At 35.4% G+C, this 16,024-nt stretch overlaps 1 protein-coding gene across 2 annotated transcripts in view; it reads right to left on the bottom strand.

The window, feature by feature from the left end:
* Positions 1–1,099: 1,099 nt before the first annotated feature.
* IQUB (IQ motif and ubiquitin domain containing) overlaps positions 1,100–16,024 on the bottom strand; it is a 45,318-nt gene continuing 30,393 nt past the window's right edge. Inside the window, exons 9-13 of one of the 2 annotated variants that reach the window (XM_032870248.1) lie at positions 13,868–14,038; positions 11,077–11,253; positions 6,625–6,873; positions 5,317–5,502; positions 1,100–1,560 (exon numbers count right to left, since the gene is read on the bottom strand). In XM_032870248.1, the coding sequence (XP_032726139.1) occupies positions 1,378–1,560; positions 5,317–5,502; positions 6,625–6,873; positions 11,077–11,253; positions 13,868–14,038 (966 nt within the window). In that variant the 3' untranslated portion in view covers positions 1,100–1,377. The remainder of the gene's footprint in view (positions 1,561–5,316; positions 5,503–6,624; positions 6,874–11,076; positions 11,254–13,867; positions 14,039–16,024) is intronic. The other variant, XM_032870258.1, reaches the window with a different exon arrangement.

Below are 16,024 nucleotides of genomic sequence, written 5' to 3'. Positions count from 1 at the left end.
TTCTCCCCTCACCCCTCACTCTCAAATTATGCCATATGCGCATGCACAGGCACACACATGCATGCACACGTGTGTGTGTGTGTGTGTGTGTGTGTTGTGTGTGAAATACCGCTACCTGAGTTATAGAGCTTCACTCTAAATTCATACTAAGAAGGTATCTTCTATTTAGCCGTCTAGATCCACCATCCCCATTATCTACTCCACTCTTTTCCCTGAAACTGCATGAATTATGCCAACAGAAGTCTATTTCTCCTGCTTTCCTTCTGGGTTCTACTAATGGGGAAAGCAAGCAGGAGACTAGAGAAAGGGAGAAGTATGAAATCGGAGTATTTATTTCTCCAGTTCATGAGATCACCTAGGGCTGACTATCCCATGACAGTTGGCTTCTGATCCTCTCAACTACCTTCTTTACACTGAGCATTCTCAGACCTCTTCCTCTGCATGTTCATTTAAGATGAGGGGTCGAGATAGCCTGTATCTCATACTAGCCCTGAGTTCCTGCACTATTCCTTTAGTTTCCCTAAATACTGCCCACACTTTATAATAACTCCCTTTGTAAATACAACCTCCTTGAATTTTCCTATTTTGAGTGTCAATTTCTTAAGACACACACACACACACACACACACACACACACACACACACTATTCATCACTGTAGGTCTCTGACATGCATGTAGTCAAGGTTATTTCTTTGTCTTACTGAGGAATGACACTGTTACAGTTAACTTAACCAAGTTTATCCTTCCTCCAGAATGTCGTCATTCCCATTGCAAGTTTTCTGCCAATAGGGTAAAAGATAGTTCTACTGTTTACCCTGCTTTCCAGCATGGAATGCATTTGTTTGTTTATTTAGAAATAATTCCAGTTGTTTTACTGGGATTTTAGGAAGCATGGAAGGTAAAAGTCGAAAATAAAAAGTGAAGATTCAAATTGTTGTATTTAAATATAGTGTCTTTTATCCCACCTGCAAAGATTTTTAAGAAAGAGAATTTTATGTTTCCTCCCATCTATATACTGACTATTCCACAACTACATTTAACTTAAATTACTTGAGTCAAAAGTTAAACCTAGCTTTTGTTTGTTGAAAAGCTGAAATTTCTAAAAATTTTAATTGTGAAAATATGAAAAATAAAATGTTCTCTTTACTTTAAAATATTACTTTCAGGAACTAAACTGTATTTCAATTTTCACTAAATGTCTAATAATAAAACATTTATATAAGGATGTTTTGTCTTCATAAACTTATCATACTACGAGAAACAAAAAACAACTAAAATCAATAAAAAGATAAAATTCTATTTCCATATTGTACAGCCTCTGTATTCCTCTATTAGCAGTGGACAAAAATGCTGATCATCAAATACTCCTGGATCTTCTAGGGACTAGGCCTCTGGGACACTATAATCTTAGGAGTTGTTTCTGAGTGATATTTCTTTTGGATCTCATCTATCTCACCATCACCAAGTAAATATGAAGCCAGCACTGGAATTTGAGAAAAATAGTTCTTAGCCAGGATATGTTTGTGTTTGATCTTGTGAATAAACAAGGGTTCATATCCCTGAAAAGAAAAGAAAATCAAATTCTATTAAATGTCACAGATATATTTTGGCAAACAAAAAAAATAAAAACTCTTTCATATCTTGGTGCCCTTGCTCATCTGTCCTCTCAGCCCAGAGAACATTGCTTCCTACTTTGTCTACCACCTTTCAGGGCTCAGCTGCTATGCTGCTCTAACCCTGAAGCCTTTTCTGAATCCCTCTGACCTCTGAGTCCAAACTAATCCCTCCTTCTTCTTACTTGCAAGTACTTTTACGAATTTTAATTGTAATAATTAGTTCATTCTGCCTTCAATTTCACTATTTGCTTGAGAGTCCCTACATTAAAAGGAATACTCCTTGAGGGTTCAGACTGGGTCTTTTTTATATAAGTGTCTTTCAACACCATCCAAAATCAATATATTTGAATGAACGATTTTGTCACCTTGATTCTCTCTTTAAGTCTACTTCAACACTGGTTAAATTACCAACTTTTGCCCAAGTTATTTTTTCTAAAATTGGTACTTATCTCCCAATCTCCAGGGTCCAAAACAAAGATTATGATGGTATTCTGACAGTATAAACTTCTCTTTGTACCCCTTTTTACCACCTTGAATTCCTACTTCATGAGTCCATTTTCTGTTTTCTAAACAGAAAATAACCTTTCTGCCTTTATCAAGCCTCTGTACCTTTCCACTTTAATTCTTTATTAATGTTTATGCTTCTTGTCTCTCCACAGCTAGAACAGTACTTTGAAAGTTTTTTGTTATGCAGCATTGCCACTGTATATGACCATCCATTTTCTAATGAGAGCCGCAGAGTGCTTGCTGCCAGCCCCACATCCACTCTCTCTTCCCCTGGTATTTGGAGGCCTGATCTTGTATTGTGCTCAGCTTTCCCAGCCTTTATTCCAGCTAGGGGCGGGCATGTGACAAGTTTCCGGCCATTATACATACGTATGTATGTATATACATACATACATACATACATATGTATGTATATACATACATACATACATACATACATATAACAGAAGCCATTGGACAAAGCGTACAAGAAAGTTTTTTTAAGAGAATGCAGGAGATGATTTAACTATTTCATCCCTAAGAGTCCACAAGCATGAGAATGAAAGTCAAGTGTTAAACCGAGCTGAAGAAAAGGTCAGAGGGCCTGGGTTTCTGAGAGCACTATGGAGCCACCATCTGGACCCCAGACTGCCAACCTCTGGACTTCTTGCTTGATGGAAACCAACTTCCCATTTGATTAAGTCATTATCAATTGCTTAGTCTGTTCTTTGCAACCAAACTTGGATACAGCCGAAACAATGAAGACTTGTATCCATACACATCCTTGTTTTACTCCAAGCACCTAGCACAGTACGGGGCAGGCACATTCAAAAGAAAATTCTAATTGAATTAATAAATACCATCTATTTCCTTTATTAATCTTAATCGACACTTCTTTTCAATCAAATCACAAATACAACTTGTACCTCCTCCTAAAATTTGTTTTCTAATAGTAAGACATCCCTCACTAAAGATCCCTCTATCATGTCAAAACAAAGGTAAAAAAAAGCCTGGAGAAAAGGAGCCAAAGCATACAATATTCTGGCAGAGATTATTATGTAGGAGTTCCCTGGGCCTATTTTTAATTTTCCTCTCTACAGACACATATATCAGGGTAAAATACTCATCCCTTGCACTAATCTGTGTTCTACCACTTCTTAGTCCTTACTTCATTAAGAAAACTAACACATTTCTGATATGCAACACTAAATTACATGTGTACAGAACTTAAAAGTTTTTCAAAGCACCTTCACAGAACAAAAATGTAATCATTAAAGGTAAGATAAGAATATTATGGTACATACAAGCAAAGGAACAATAAGCAACTTTTAAAGAGTAATATAATATGGAAAGATATCCAGTATATATTATCCCCTTTTCACATTATCCCCTTTTGACAGATGAGGGAACTAAGGCCCCGAGACATGAGCAAATTTGCTCGACTTCTCCCAGCTCCTAAGTGATAGAGCCAGAATTCAACCAGGGCTGCTCTGATCCTCTGTATTGATTGCATGCATTTAGCTAACCTTCACAAAAATTTATGATGCAAAGAAGTAGGTCTTAAGGTCCTATAGATTACGAGCGACAGAAATGGGGAAATACTGGGTCAGGTCTCCTGACTTTAAATTCACTATTGTTCCTACTTTGACCAATGTGCACACAAGAAACTGCTCTGCATCATTTACATTCAGAGAACAGAAGCCTTTTTCCAGGCTTTTCCTATAACTTGTGTCATGATTTCAGGGAGCCAAGATTATTTTAAATTTTGAGCATTTTTTTACTTACTGAGAAAGCAAATATCTATGGGTATTAAGGAAATCCTAGAAATGCTTTAACTTGTGGCAAGACATAAACTATTCTTTAATGAGGCTGAATATTAATACTTAACCGATTACATTAGGCCAAAACCATAAAAAGATGTTGTTACTGGGTTTTTTTTTTTTTAGTTTGTTTTGTTGAGAACCTTAGCTCTATTTATAGAAATTCAGTAAGATCGTCATCCTGAAATCAGAAATGCATGTGAATAGAACATTTAATTTGGTACTGCAGTAATTTGATTAAATACACAAAAGGAGTGCATGGATTAGTTGAAGCAGTAATATCAGCTTTGGGAATGAACTTCAATCCCACTACGGGTCCTAGATGAAATAATATTGTAGTGTTGGCTATGCTTTCTGTGATTAAATATTTATGAAGCAGTTTAGTTTACTAAATATAATATTTAACACAGTTTCAGTTTCATGCTGTTTTTTCTTTCAATCCCTTTTTCTGAGCCTGGCTTCTCCTAGAAAATATTCAAAAAAGCTAAAGATTTAACTAGTTTCTCCTCTTTATACCTTCTGCCTCCCCAGTAAAAACAGAAGCAGGGAATAGCACCATTCAAAATGACTATTAAATTTGAAGTCATTTCTTTATTTTCTCTTAACTGATATTTTGCATGAAATTAATAGTATAGAAATTTAATCAATAGAAGGTAGAGAATCAGTATCAGCTGTTGGGATCCTATGTTTGCTAGGTGTAAGTGAATCTCTGATGAACTCAATTCTGCTCATCAAAAGGTTTTATGGAATGCATCTTGTAAGTAACTAAAATTAAATGGTATTGAATTTTTACAGTGCTTTCCTCACTCCAAGTTAGTTGGGAGAAAATAAAAAATGGAGTCTCAGAACCATACCCCTCACTATGATTCCCATTTAGAGCACAAGATTATGAGCAAAATTTGAGAATTTAGTGTGCTTTTTAGACAGACTCATGATGGTTAATCAAAGAAGGGCAGATTCTAGGTTATATAATATCTATCTGGTATTTAATTTATTCATTCAGCAAATACTTACTAAAACTCCTAACGTGTGACAGGCACTGGTGTAGTTTATTAGAGAGACAGACATGAATAAGCTAAATAAAATTCCCTGTACTCATGGAATTTACCATGGAATGACACTCTTGAACTTGTTATTATTAGCAGAGAGGGGAACTAAGTTTAGATACTTGCAAGATGTTCAGATCTCTTATCTTGTCCTTTTCTATGCCTTAGCATCCTTTTAATTTTAATCATAGCCATCAATACCATCCACACATTTTGTTACTGTTATTCGTTCTTTGTTTCTTCATCCAATGGAAGTATGAAAATTATGCATGGAATGTAGTAAAAGGTTACACTCTAATATTTTCACTGATCAAATTAATTCCTCAAATAAATTTCCACTTTCTTACCTCTTCAATACTTGTTAGCTTGAGATGAGCAACACCTTCGTCTTTGGTAAGAAGAATGCAGTTCCAGGGGGACCATTCCAAGGACTTATCCCACCTGACCATGACCAGATCATTGAGATCCTTCCAGGCGCTAAGCACTGACTGCGATGCCCAGATGTTCTCTACCAGGTACTGAATATCTTGTAGCTGCATATCAACACAAGTTTGAAAAATAATGTTTTCTTCTAAACATAACAATTCTTTAAGATTATTCTATTACTTGAGGAAATAATCATATTGAGCATATTTTTAAAAGAGAAACTTTATTCATGAAGTTTTTAGTGCTTCTTATATCTTCTAATTTTTTTAAAGAGTTTATTTATTTATTTATTTGACAGAGATCATAAGTAGGCAGAGAGGCAGACTGAGAGAGGGCGGGGGAAGCAGGCTCCCTGCTGAGCAGAGGGCCTGATGCGGGGCTCTATTCCAGGACCCTGAGATCATGACCTGAGCCGAAGATAGAGGCTTTAACCCACTGAGCCACCCAGGTGCCCCATATCTTCTAATTTTTCACCAAATCTCTGCTCACTCTGCCCAAGCTACATTATTAGTTTCACAATCAGAGAGACTGCATCTTTAACCCAGAGAAAGATGCATATATTTCCTCCAGTATGCTAATTTTACCTTACGTATATATGATATTCAGGGCTTCTCAAAATGTATTATTCACCAATATCCTTATCCTAACCCTATCCTCAGGGTTATTGTAGGCCATTTTTTTTTCCACTTTACAAATGAAGAAATTGAGATTTGATAAGGATTAAGCAATTTCCTTAGTGTTATTAAAAGACTTTGTTGTCTTAATGAAAAAAGAAGGAAAATGGGGGGGGGAATGAAGTAACTGTTTAAAAACCTTTTTTTTGTTTTTTAATCTAAACCATAGTAGCTAAAATTCTTGAAATGGTTTTTTATCCCGAGGTCTTCAGACTTAGAATTGCCAGAGGGGCAAGCTTCGCAAAGTATAAGCATAAAGAAAAGAACCATTATTTTAAAGATTTTCATTTATTTATTTGATAGAGATCACAAGTAGGCAGAGAGGCAGGCAGAGAGAGAGAGAAGCAGGCTCCCCGCTGAGCAGAGAGCCCAATGCGGGGCTCGGTCCCAGGACCCTGATATCACGACCCGAGCCGAAGGCAGAGGCTTAACCCACTGAGCCACCCTGGCACCCCAAACAATTATTTTAAAAGGTTTCTGTGGGAAAGCAGGAATCTTTTCTGTAAAATCAGTGAACAAATTTCATCCATGACTGGCAACCCGCACTGATCATACCTGGATCAGGAAAGCAATTTTGGAATCATCTTCATAATCAGCTTCTGAATAGTAGAGCCGCTGAAGTAGACATTTGTACTTCAAAAATGATTCTCGTTGTCGAGTCTCATTGTCAAGGTTAATACAGTGACGACACCGGTATATGCGGTGTAAGGTGGATGAGACGGCAAACTCTGTGGAAGGCAAATAGAGCTGGCAACCGTGGCAAAAATAAATCTTCTTATAAAACTTCAATGGGTCTGGAGGGACCTAAGTAGTAAAAGAAAAAAAAAAAAAAAGAAAGAAAGAGAAAAAGAAAAAAAGAAAGAAAGTTACAAAAGTCAGGCCAAACATTATTCAACAGAAGCACTGAGGGCTAACTTATCTTAGAATGAGATTAAAAAGTTGGTTAACTCTTAGTCTTATTTCCTTTAACTTCCCATTCTACACAAAATTTAAATTTCAAGCAGTATTCATTTATCCTGCCAAAATATTAAGAAATCTGTATTATTTTTTAAAAGAATTTAGATTTTTGGTGTCCTGCTACATTAATCTTACAGGCTAGATTCACACATAAATAAAAGCCTGCTAAATTAAGTGTTTTTCTCATTTCATTTATCTTAACACTAAATTTGGATTGGTTTAATGATCCATATTCAAAACTTGAAATTCTATATCATATAGTGATTCTATTTTTATTTTTTTGAGGAACTTCTGTACTGTTTTCTGTAATGGCTGTACCAATTTAAATTTCAGAGAACAGAATAATACAAGCGTTCCCTTTTCTCCCTATCTTTACCAACAGTTGTTATTTCTTGTCTTTTTGATACTAGCCATTCTTATAGGTATAAGAGGATATTTCATTGTGGTTTGGGTATGCATTTCCCAAACATTAGTGGTGTGAAGCACTTTTTCATGTTCATGTTGGCCATTACATCTTCTTCGAGAAAATGTCTATTGAGGTCTTTTGCTCATTAAGATTTTTTTATTTATTTGACAGAGAGAGAGATCACAAGTAGGCAGAGCAGCAGGTGGGGGAGGCAGGCTCCCCACCAAGCAGAGAGCCTGACACGGGGCTCGATCCCAGGACCCTGAGATCATAACCTGAGCTGAAGGCAGAAGCATAACCCACTGAGCCACACAAGTGCCCCTCTTTTGCCCATTTTTAAGCTGGGTTAAAATTATTTTGCTGTTGAGTTGTTATAAGTGACTTTTTTTTTTTGGATTAACTCATCAGATACATGGTTTGCAAATATTTTTTCCCATCCTGTAGGTCACCTTTCATTTTGTTGACTGTTTCCTCTCTGTGTAAAAGATTTTCAATTTGATAAATCACATCTATTTTTGCTTCTGTCACCTTTGCTTTTATTATCATGACCAAAAAATCACTGCTAAGGTCAAGGTCAACAAGATTTTCCCTGTATTTCCTTTTAATAGTATTATAGTTTCAGGTCTTATAGTTAAATCTTTAACCTATTTTGAGTTGATTTTTGTATGTGGTGTGAGATAAAGGTTGATTTTTTTTGCATGTGGCTTTTCAGTTTTTTCAACATAATTTAGTAAGGAAACTATCCTTTCTCGATGGTATGTTCTTAACTCCATTGTGGGTTTGTTTTTGGGCTTTCTATTTTGTGGCACTGATCTATGTATCTGTTTTTTTGCCAATATCACACTGTTTGAACTATATAGCTTTGGAATATACTTTGAAATCAGGAAGCATGATGCCTCCAACAAGCAACTTGCTGTACAAGCAAGGCACAGTATCATTCCATTTAAATAAATTAACCAAAATTAAAAGAGACTGGCAATCCCAGCTTCTGACAAGGATGCAGAACTATTGGAACTCTCACATTAGAGATAGGGATGAAACATGGTTCAGCCAGTGTGGAAAGAAAGTTTGGCCATCTCTTATAAAAGTAAATATGCATTTACCAGATGACTCAAAAATCCCACTTCCTACGTATTTAATCCAAAACAATCAATTTACACAAAAACTCACAATCAAGTGTTTGTAGTGATTTTACTCACAAAAGCCCAACACTAAAAAACAGTCTAATGTTCTATAACTGTGAATGGCTAAAAAAGCTCTAGTATACCCAGACAACAAAAATATTACTCAACTCTAACAAAAATTAATGATACACTCAAAAACATGGGTGAGTATCAAATGTAATATGCTAAAGGAAGGAAGCTTGTTCTCAAAAAGTTACATATAGTGGGATTCCATTTATATGACACATGGGCTTGGGTATAACCATAGATATACAATGCACACCCCTGTCCGTCAAGGGTCAGGTTGCTGGGGGAAGGGGTGACTACAAAGTGGCAGCATGAGGGAACTCAGGGGGAGGAGGCAAGACTATTTCTTATCTTGATTGTGCTATTGATTACATGACTGCATTTGTCAAAAGTGACCCCAAATAGTCAAATTTGTTATGTGAATGTGTAGAATATTAAAATCTATTACTGCAAATTTATAAAAGCTGAGTTAAGTATATAGAGGACCAGAAGGTAGCTTGGGCTAGTAGAACATTAATTTGAATAAGAAATAATATAATGGGCAATTTTTCTCTTGGAGTTTTGTTATATTTATATATATATATATTTTAAGATTTTATTTTTAACTAATCTTTCCACCCAATGTGGAGCTCAAACTTATAATCCTGAGATCAAGAGTTGCATGTTCTACAGACTGAGGCAGCCAGGCACACCGACTTTTTGTTATATTCTCTTGCAATACAATTAATTTTTAAAAATCCATTAAAGGGGGGCACCTGGGTGGCTCAGTGGGTTGAAGCCTCTGCCTTCAGCTCAGGTCATGATCTCAGGGTCCTGGGAGCGAGCCCCGCATTGGGCTCTCTGCTCAGAGAGGAGCCTGCTTCCTCCTCTCTCCCTCTCTGCCTGCCTCTCTGCCTACTTGTGATCTCTGTCAAATAAATAAATAAAATCTTTTTTAAAAAAAATCCATTAAAGGGGTAGCAGGGTGGCTCCATCAGTAGAGCATCCAATTCTTGGTTTCTGCTCAGATCTGATCTCAGGGTTGTAAGATCGAGCCCCACATCAAGTTCTGGGCTCAGTGGGGAGTGTGCTTAGGATTCTCTTATTCCCTCTCCCTCTACTTCACCCATTTGCATGTGTTCTCTCCTTCTTTTGCTCTCTCTAAAAATAAATAAATCTTTAAGAAATAATAACAAATAAAAAAATAAAAATCCATTTAAAATAAAATATGAAATTAATTTTATTTTTCTAAAAGTTTTAACTAGGGTGCCTGGGTGTCTCATTTGGTTAAGCAACTGCCTTCGGCTCAGGTCATGATCCTGGAGTCCCATGATCGAGTCCGGCAGGGAGTCTGCTTCTCCCTCTGACCCTCCCCCTTCTCATGTTCTCTTTCTCTCTCTCTCTCATTCTCTCTCTCTCTCTCTCTCTGTCTCTCAAATAAATGAATAAAATCTTTTGAAAAATAAAAAATAAAAAATAAAAGTTTTATCTAAATATTGAGATTTTACATCAAAAAAAGAGCAAAATACATATTTAGCCGGCTTCTTAATAAAATCTTCTAAATATAATCATTAGAATATAACACTATTTAGAATTCTTTAGTAAACCGCTCCCTTCCAAACTTAAAAGTGTTTTTAAATAGTTTTGGACAGTAAGAAGGCAGTAAGATACTTTCCTTGACTCTAGACAGCAAAATCCTCATAGAGGCCTAAGCATGTTGGAGCTGGAAATGGTAGTTTAATTCAAATACATGTTACACTTGGAAGCTCTCTCAGGATATCTGTTCAGTCATAACTATGACTAAGCAATACATCTTTTTTTTTTTTTTTTAAGATTTTATTTGTCAGAGAGAGAGAGAGAGTGAGCACAGGCAGACAGAATGGCAGGCAGAGGGAGAAGCAGACTCCCCGCTGAGTAAGGAACCCAATGTGGGACTCGATCCCAGGATGCCCGGATCATGACCTGAGCCGAAGGCAGCCGCTTAACCAACTGAGCCACCCAGGCGTCCCTAAGCAATAAGTCTTATAAGGAAACACAAACAAGGCACATGTAGAATCCCAGAAATGAAGAGTTTAACTCTCTCTGAGTCCTCATGAAGGAAGGGACCCATGAATTAAATGTCAGAAAATGAACAAGAGTTAGCTGAGTGAAGTAGGGGACAGCATTCCAGGAGGAAATAGCAGTATGTTCAAAAGCATGATAGTGTGAGAGAATAGGATTGCTCAGTGTAATATTCAGTTTGGTTCAGAGAGTAGGGAAGAATTCAAACTTAAAAATACAAACACAGAAGAAATTAAATGACTATATTTAATTTATTGACATAAAAAACAATCATTCAAAAGAGATTTCACCAACAAGATGGTCTTCCACATGGACCCCAAGTTAAAGCATTAAAACAAAATTTGAATGTACTTCAATTTACTATGGCGTATCTCAGAATTCTGAGAAAGGAATAAAGGAAAAAAAGTAGAGTACCTTAAGATGTCTTGCAACTTCTGGATTAAATAGAGGTGTTTTGATGTAATGAAAAAAGAGTGTTGCAATTCTTTTTCTGAGTCCTTCAAGATTACAATGTTTGACTCCTCTCATTATAAGGTCCACCTCTCTGTCAATCAATTCTAGAATTTCCTGAGTCAGTTTACATTCATGTTCCTATATAAAACACAAACATATTCAGTACAGAATTTTTAAAGTCACTAAGTTAGTTTTCAAAATTATCACCAAACTGAAAACTATATTCTAAAATGAAGAAATTCCAAAAGAAACTGGTAGGAGTATAAATTGGTTCAACTAACTTGGAAAAAAACTTGACATTATCTAGTAGAGCTTCAGATATGTGTAATCTGCAATCTACCAATTCCACTCTTTAGGTGCTTTAGAGAAATGTGCATATAGAATCATTGTTCATATAATTCAAAATTAGAAACAACCAAATATCCACAAATAAATTGATGACATAAATAAGTGATGGCTTATTCATAGAATACATATATTGATAGAATATCACATGTACGGAAATGAGTACAGCTATATACAATACCAAACCAATCTTACAAATTAATGTTGTTGAGCAAAAGCAGCAAGGCACAGTATCATTCCATTTAAATAAAATCCAAAAGTAAGCAACACTAAACTATATTATTTAAAGATATATGTAGATACATATATATATATATATATATATATATATACACACACACACACACACATACATACATCATACATAGGTGGTAAAAATATAAAGAGAATCAAGGAAATGACTGCTGTGAAAGTCAACATTCTAGGGGATGAGAAGGTGAACTGGGATTTCAAAGAAAAAGAGGGATACTCACAATGTTGGCAATGTCCTGTTCTGGGGTCTGAGACAGGTTACATGGTTGATGACTTCATATTTGTTAAATTGTATATATACGTATATTTTACATATTTTTTCTGAAAATTTGTATAATTTACAATAATTTTTTGATAAAGTCACAGAAATGAGTATGGTTGAAAAGGAAAGCCCCAAGTAGGAGTCAGGTGATTAAGGTAGGATCTATGAGTAGTAAAACAGAAGTATGTTGCTCCAACTGCTCAAGAGAGGATTAAAAGAAACACAGTTTGAATGAGGAGTCAGAACGTGAAGTCAGTGTAACTGTAAAATAATGTTCTTCTGCACCTTTTAATACATTCTTGGTAAAGCTAACTCAAGAGTCTGTATCAGGGGTCCCTGACCATAAAGGCATATTACAATGACCTAGGGGAGATTTTTAAAGGTTTTAACATTGCCCTCCCACTTGAGGATCCAATTTAACTTCTCTGAAATGGGGCCTAGATATTATCCCTTATTCATTGATTCTCATATTCTCTCTCTTTCAAACTCTCTCCTGGCTCTGTGAATCTTGCTCTTCCAAGCTCTCCAGATGATTCTAATGTGTACTCAGGTTTAAGATTCCCTGGTCTCCCTTAGTAATGTCATCAAAGTAATACCTATAATTCATTGAGGGCTCCCTATTTGTAAGCACTAAGATATATAGATTATAGTTATTTATATTTTATAAATATATATGTACATATATATACACACATATATTTATATCCTCTAAGCAACTAATTCTATAAATGATGAAACCGATTTTCAGAAATATTAAATAACTTATCTAATATAATATAGCCATAATGAATAGATCCAGAATTTGAATCATGCTTAAAGGCCTTAATCCTCTATCAAAATATTGTTAAATAAATATACATGTAGATATACTAGGTTAAACATATTATTTAAGATATGCACAATTTATTTTTATAAGCCTACCCTTTGTTTTTGTTTTCTTTTTATTACTATTGTCATTAAGCAGTTTATGTTCCTAAGTATGTCAATTAGGAGGATTTCTAACTGTATTCTTCCCTACCTGCACTCTTTTTTCCAATCTGGCTTTTTTACTGCCCACCATGGATATCATACTCATTTCCAATCTCTGGACCTACTGCTTCTCACTTTCTTCCCAACTATTTCTATCTTCCAATGTTAGTCACTACACAAACATCTTTAAAAAGGTAATCCAGGACAAAGGCAGTCAATGCCTAAATGAGTCAATGCCTTTGTTCTCAACATGAGAAGAAATGGGGGCACCTGGGTGGCTCAGCTGGTTAAGTGTGGCTCAGGTCATGACCTCAGAGTCCTGGGATAGAGCCCAGTGTTGGGAAGTCTGCTTCTCCCTCTCCTTCTGCTGCTTCCCTCCACTCCTGCTCTCTCTCCAAAATAAATAAATAAAAATTTAAAAAATGGGGAGAAATACAAGAGATCTATGGAGACTTACTTTCCAACAAGAACCATCTACTCAACCACTTAAAGTGTCTTAAGTCAATAAAGAGAAAAAAATTAAAATATTCTAATACCACTTTAAAACTGCTAAAAATAAAATTTTCACTGAAAAGTGTCAATATATAGACAATTGCTGTTTTATTGAACTGAGTTGAGTATTAATCCCCATGTATTTGCATCCGCTGCATAGATATGGGTATATTTATGTTTAGAATATTCATTTTGCTACATTTATATTTATTACATATCATAATATATAGTTTGAGAACTTTTAGATAAATATTAATGCATAAACCACATCCTCCCCGAAGTACACCAAAACAATACAGCTGTTGACAAAATAAATTCATGTATATAAACATTGATTAATCATCTTTACAATTGATATAAGACAGTTTATTGTAGTATTCATTTTTTAAAAATTGATAGTAATACCTCAAAACTAAGAGAAAGTTAATGTACCTTCACAGTATGTTTAAGCGTTAGGAGTACATCCAGCCTTTCATCTTGAGAGATATTTTTCAGTAGAATGCACTTATAGATGTTCTGCAGCTCTCTGGCTCTGATGGTAAACTGTGTATCCATCTCAATTATTTTGCCACTCAATGTTCTCCATACCTTTGGAGCTGAACACTTAAAAATAATATTATGTTTATAATTATCGGTTAATGAAAGGTTAAAAAATAATTTTGTTACTTCTGTTAAAAGCTAACTTAGTATCATACGCTTTATGAAAAAAGTATCACTAAAACTTGAGGAAATTAATTGAGGAATTTGTAGACCATGGGAAAGTAAAACATTTTAGGGAAAAAATATATATATATAAAAGAGCTATTCAGTCTGCCGAAGTGCAAACATTTCTACAGGGTTCAGAATTTGCTACTAGTTTGTACTAATCAGTATGTCGGATGGCTTAATGGGTATACGGAATAACTCATTACCCTTTGGGAAAAGGCATGCTATTTGGAATGTGTAAAAATATAATCTGCTTGGTTATATTGATTTATAGAAATGTGTCTTGATCATGCTTTGCCAATTGAAAACAACTTTTGAGGAGCAACGGTTATAATCCTCAAGGCATTAGACCTACAGATACTACAAAACGGGACTCTGTGAGTTAAGGTTTTGTTTTCCATAACATAAATCTATAACAAGTTCACAGTTCCTTACAAAGCAGATGTCCTGGTCAAACAGCTATATTTAGCTATCTTAGCAGTGCTATGGTCCCAGCTGATGGGACTCCCTATTTCCCTATTCTCACTCCCTATTTCCCTATTCTCACTCCCTATTTCCAAATCTGGATTGGTGCCTCCCAACCTAGCCCACCCCAGGAACTGAGGGTTAAAAATGGCTTTCCCTTGCCCTGAAACTCATCTGCAGACTCTTGGGCTAAGAATTCAGGAGACAGAGTGTGGAGTAAGACACCAGAGACACCACTGCAATCTCTAATGAAGATTAAATCTGTGTTTGACACTGCTCCTGTTCCTTCTTACTGAGACTTTAAGAAAAAATGCATTCACCTAGAAATTTCATAGTGAAAACTCACTATTTTCTCCTCTCCTTTGTGGTAATAAAGCTGCTCAATTTCTTTCCCTGATGTTAATCTGTCAGAGACAAGGCTATTTTGATGATGACTATTAATTGTCCAAAGGCTGGATTTTTTATATGCTGAATGGTAATTGCTTTGGAGACCTGCAGTCCAATTTATGCCATACTTGAAGCCATTTAAATCTTAGATTTGATACAATTTAAAGTTTAAACAGAAGCCCACATATAGGAACAAATCATCAGGAATGCAGACTAGCCAAATAGAGAATAATATAAGGTTGTATTTAGAATGACAGTATCATGAGGAATTTTTAGTTGCAGACTTAAATTACTTTTAAATGTTTTTTTGCATTTCATATTAGCTAAATTGCATTGAAAACTGAAAAGAACCATCTAAAAACAACTTTATTTGATATGTTTTCAAAGGAATGGCAGCATTTTCTGAACAAAGCCAAAATAAGTGCTGTTCAGAGCTAGGAATTTTCATCAGAAACTTTAGATTCCAGTTCTAGTTTTAATTCAGCAAATGAGAGGCTGTAAGCCTACAATAAATCTATATTCTTAGGGCATAAACCTAATATTAAATAATGTACTACAATTTAGCAGACTGATAGAATTAACTCAAATTTATAAAGGATTATAAAAGGGAAATAGCTCAGTAAGAAAATATCTTATAGGGGCGCCTGGGTGGCTGAGTTGGTTCAGAGTCTGCCTTCAGCTCAGCTCGTGATCCTGGGGTTCTTTGATCAAGCTCCTTTGAGACCCTCGTCAGCAAGGAGTCTGCTTCTACCTTTCCCTCTGCCCCTCCCCCTGCTCATGTGCTTTCTCTCTCTGTCCTGCTCTTACTAAAAAAAAAACAAAAAACAAAAAACAACAACAACAACAACAACAAAAAAACCACTTTTAAAAAAGAAAATATTTAGTCATTTAATTATTATTACTTAGAAACAAATAAATATATATATAGTTTAAAATAGATATAGCCTTGTTTGGGGTAGGCCTCAGAGTGTTATTAAAGTTTAATGTTTGTTTCAAGGCTCCTTTTTTAAAAGTTTTAAGGTATAAGCAATC

The sequence above is a fragment of the Lontra canadensis genome, unplaced genomic scaffold (assembly GCF_010015895.1).
Source record: "Lontra canadensis isolate GAN:19392208 unplaced genomic scaffold, GSC_riverotter_1.0 scaffold2, whole genome shotgun sequence".
Lineage (NCBI taxonomy): Eukaryota > Metazoa > Chordata > Mammalia > Carnivora > Mustelidae > Lontra > Lontra canadensis.
This window is presented reverse-complemented; position numbering and strand designations above follow the sequence as displayed.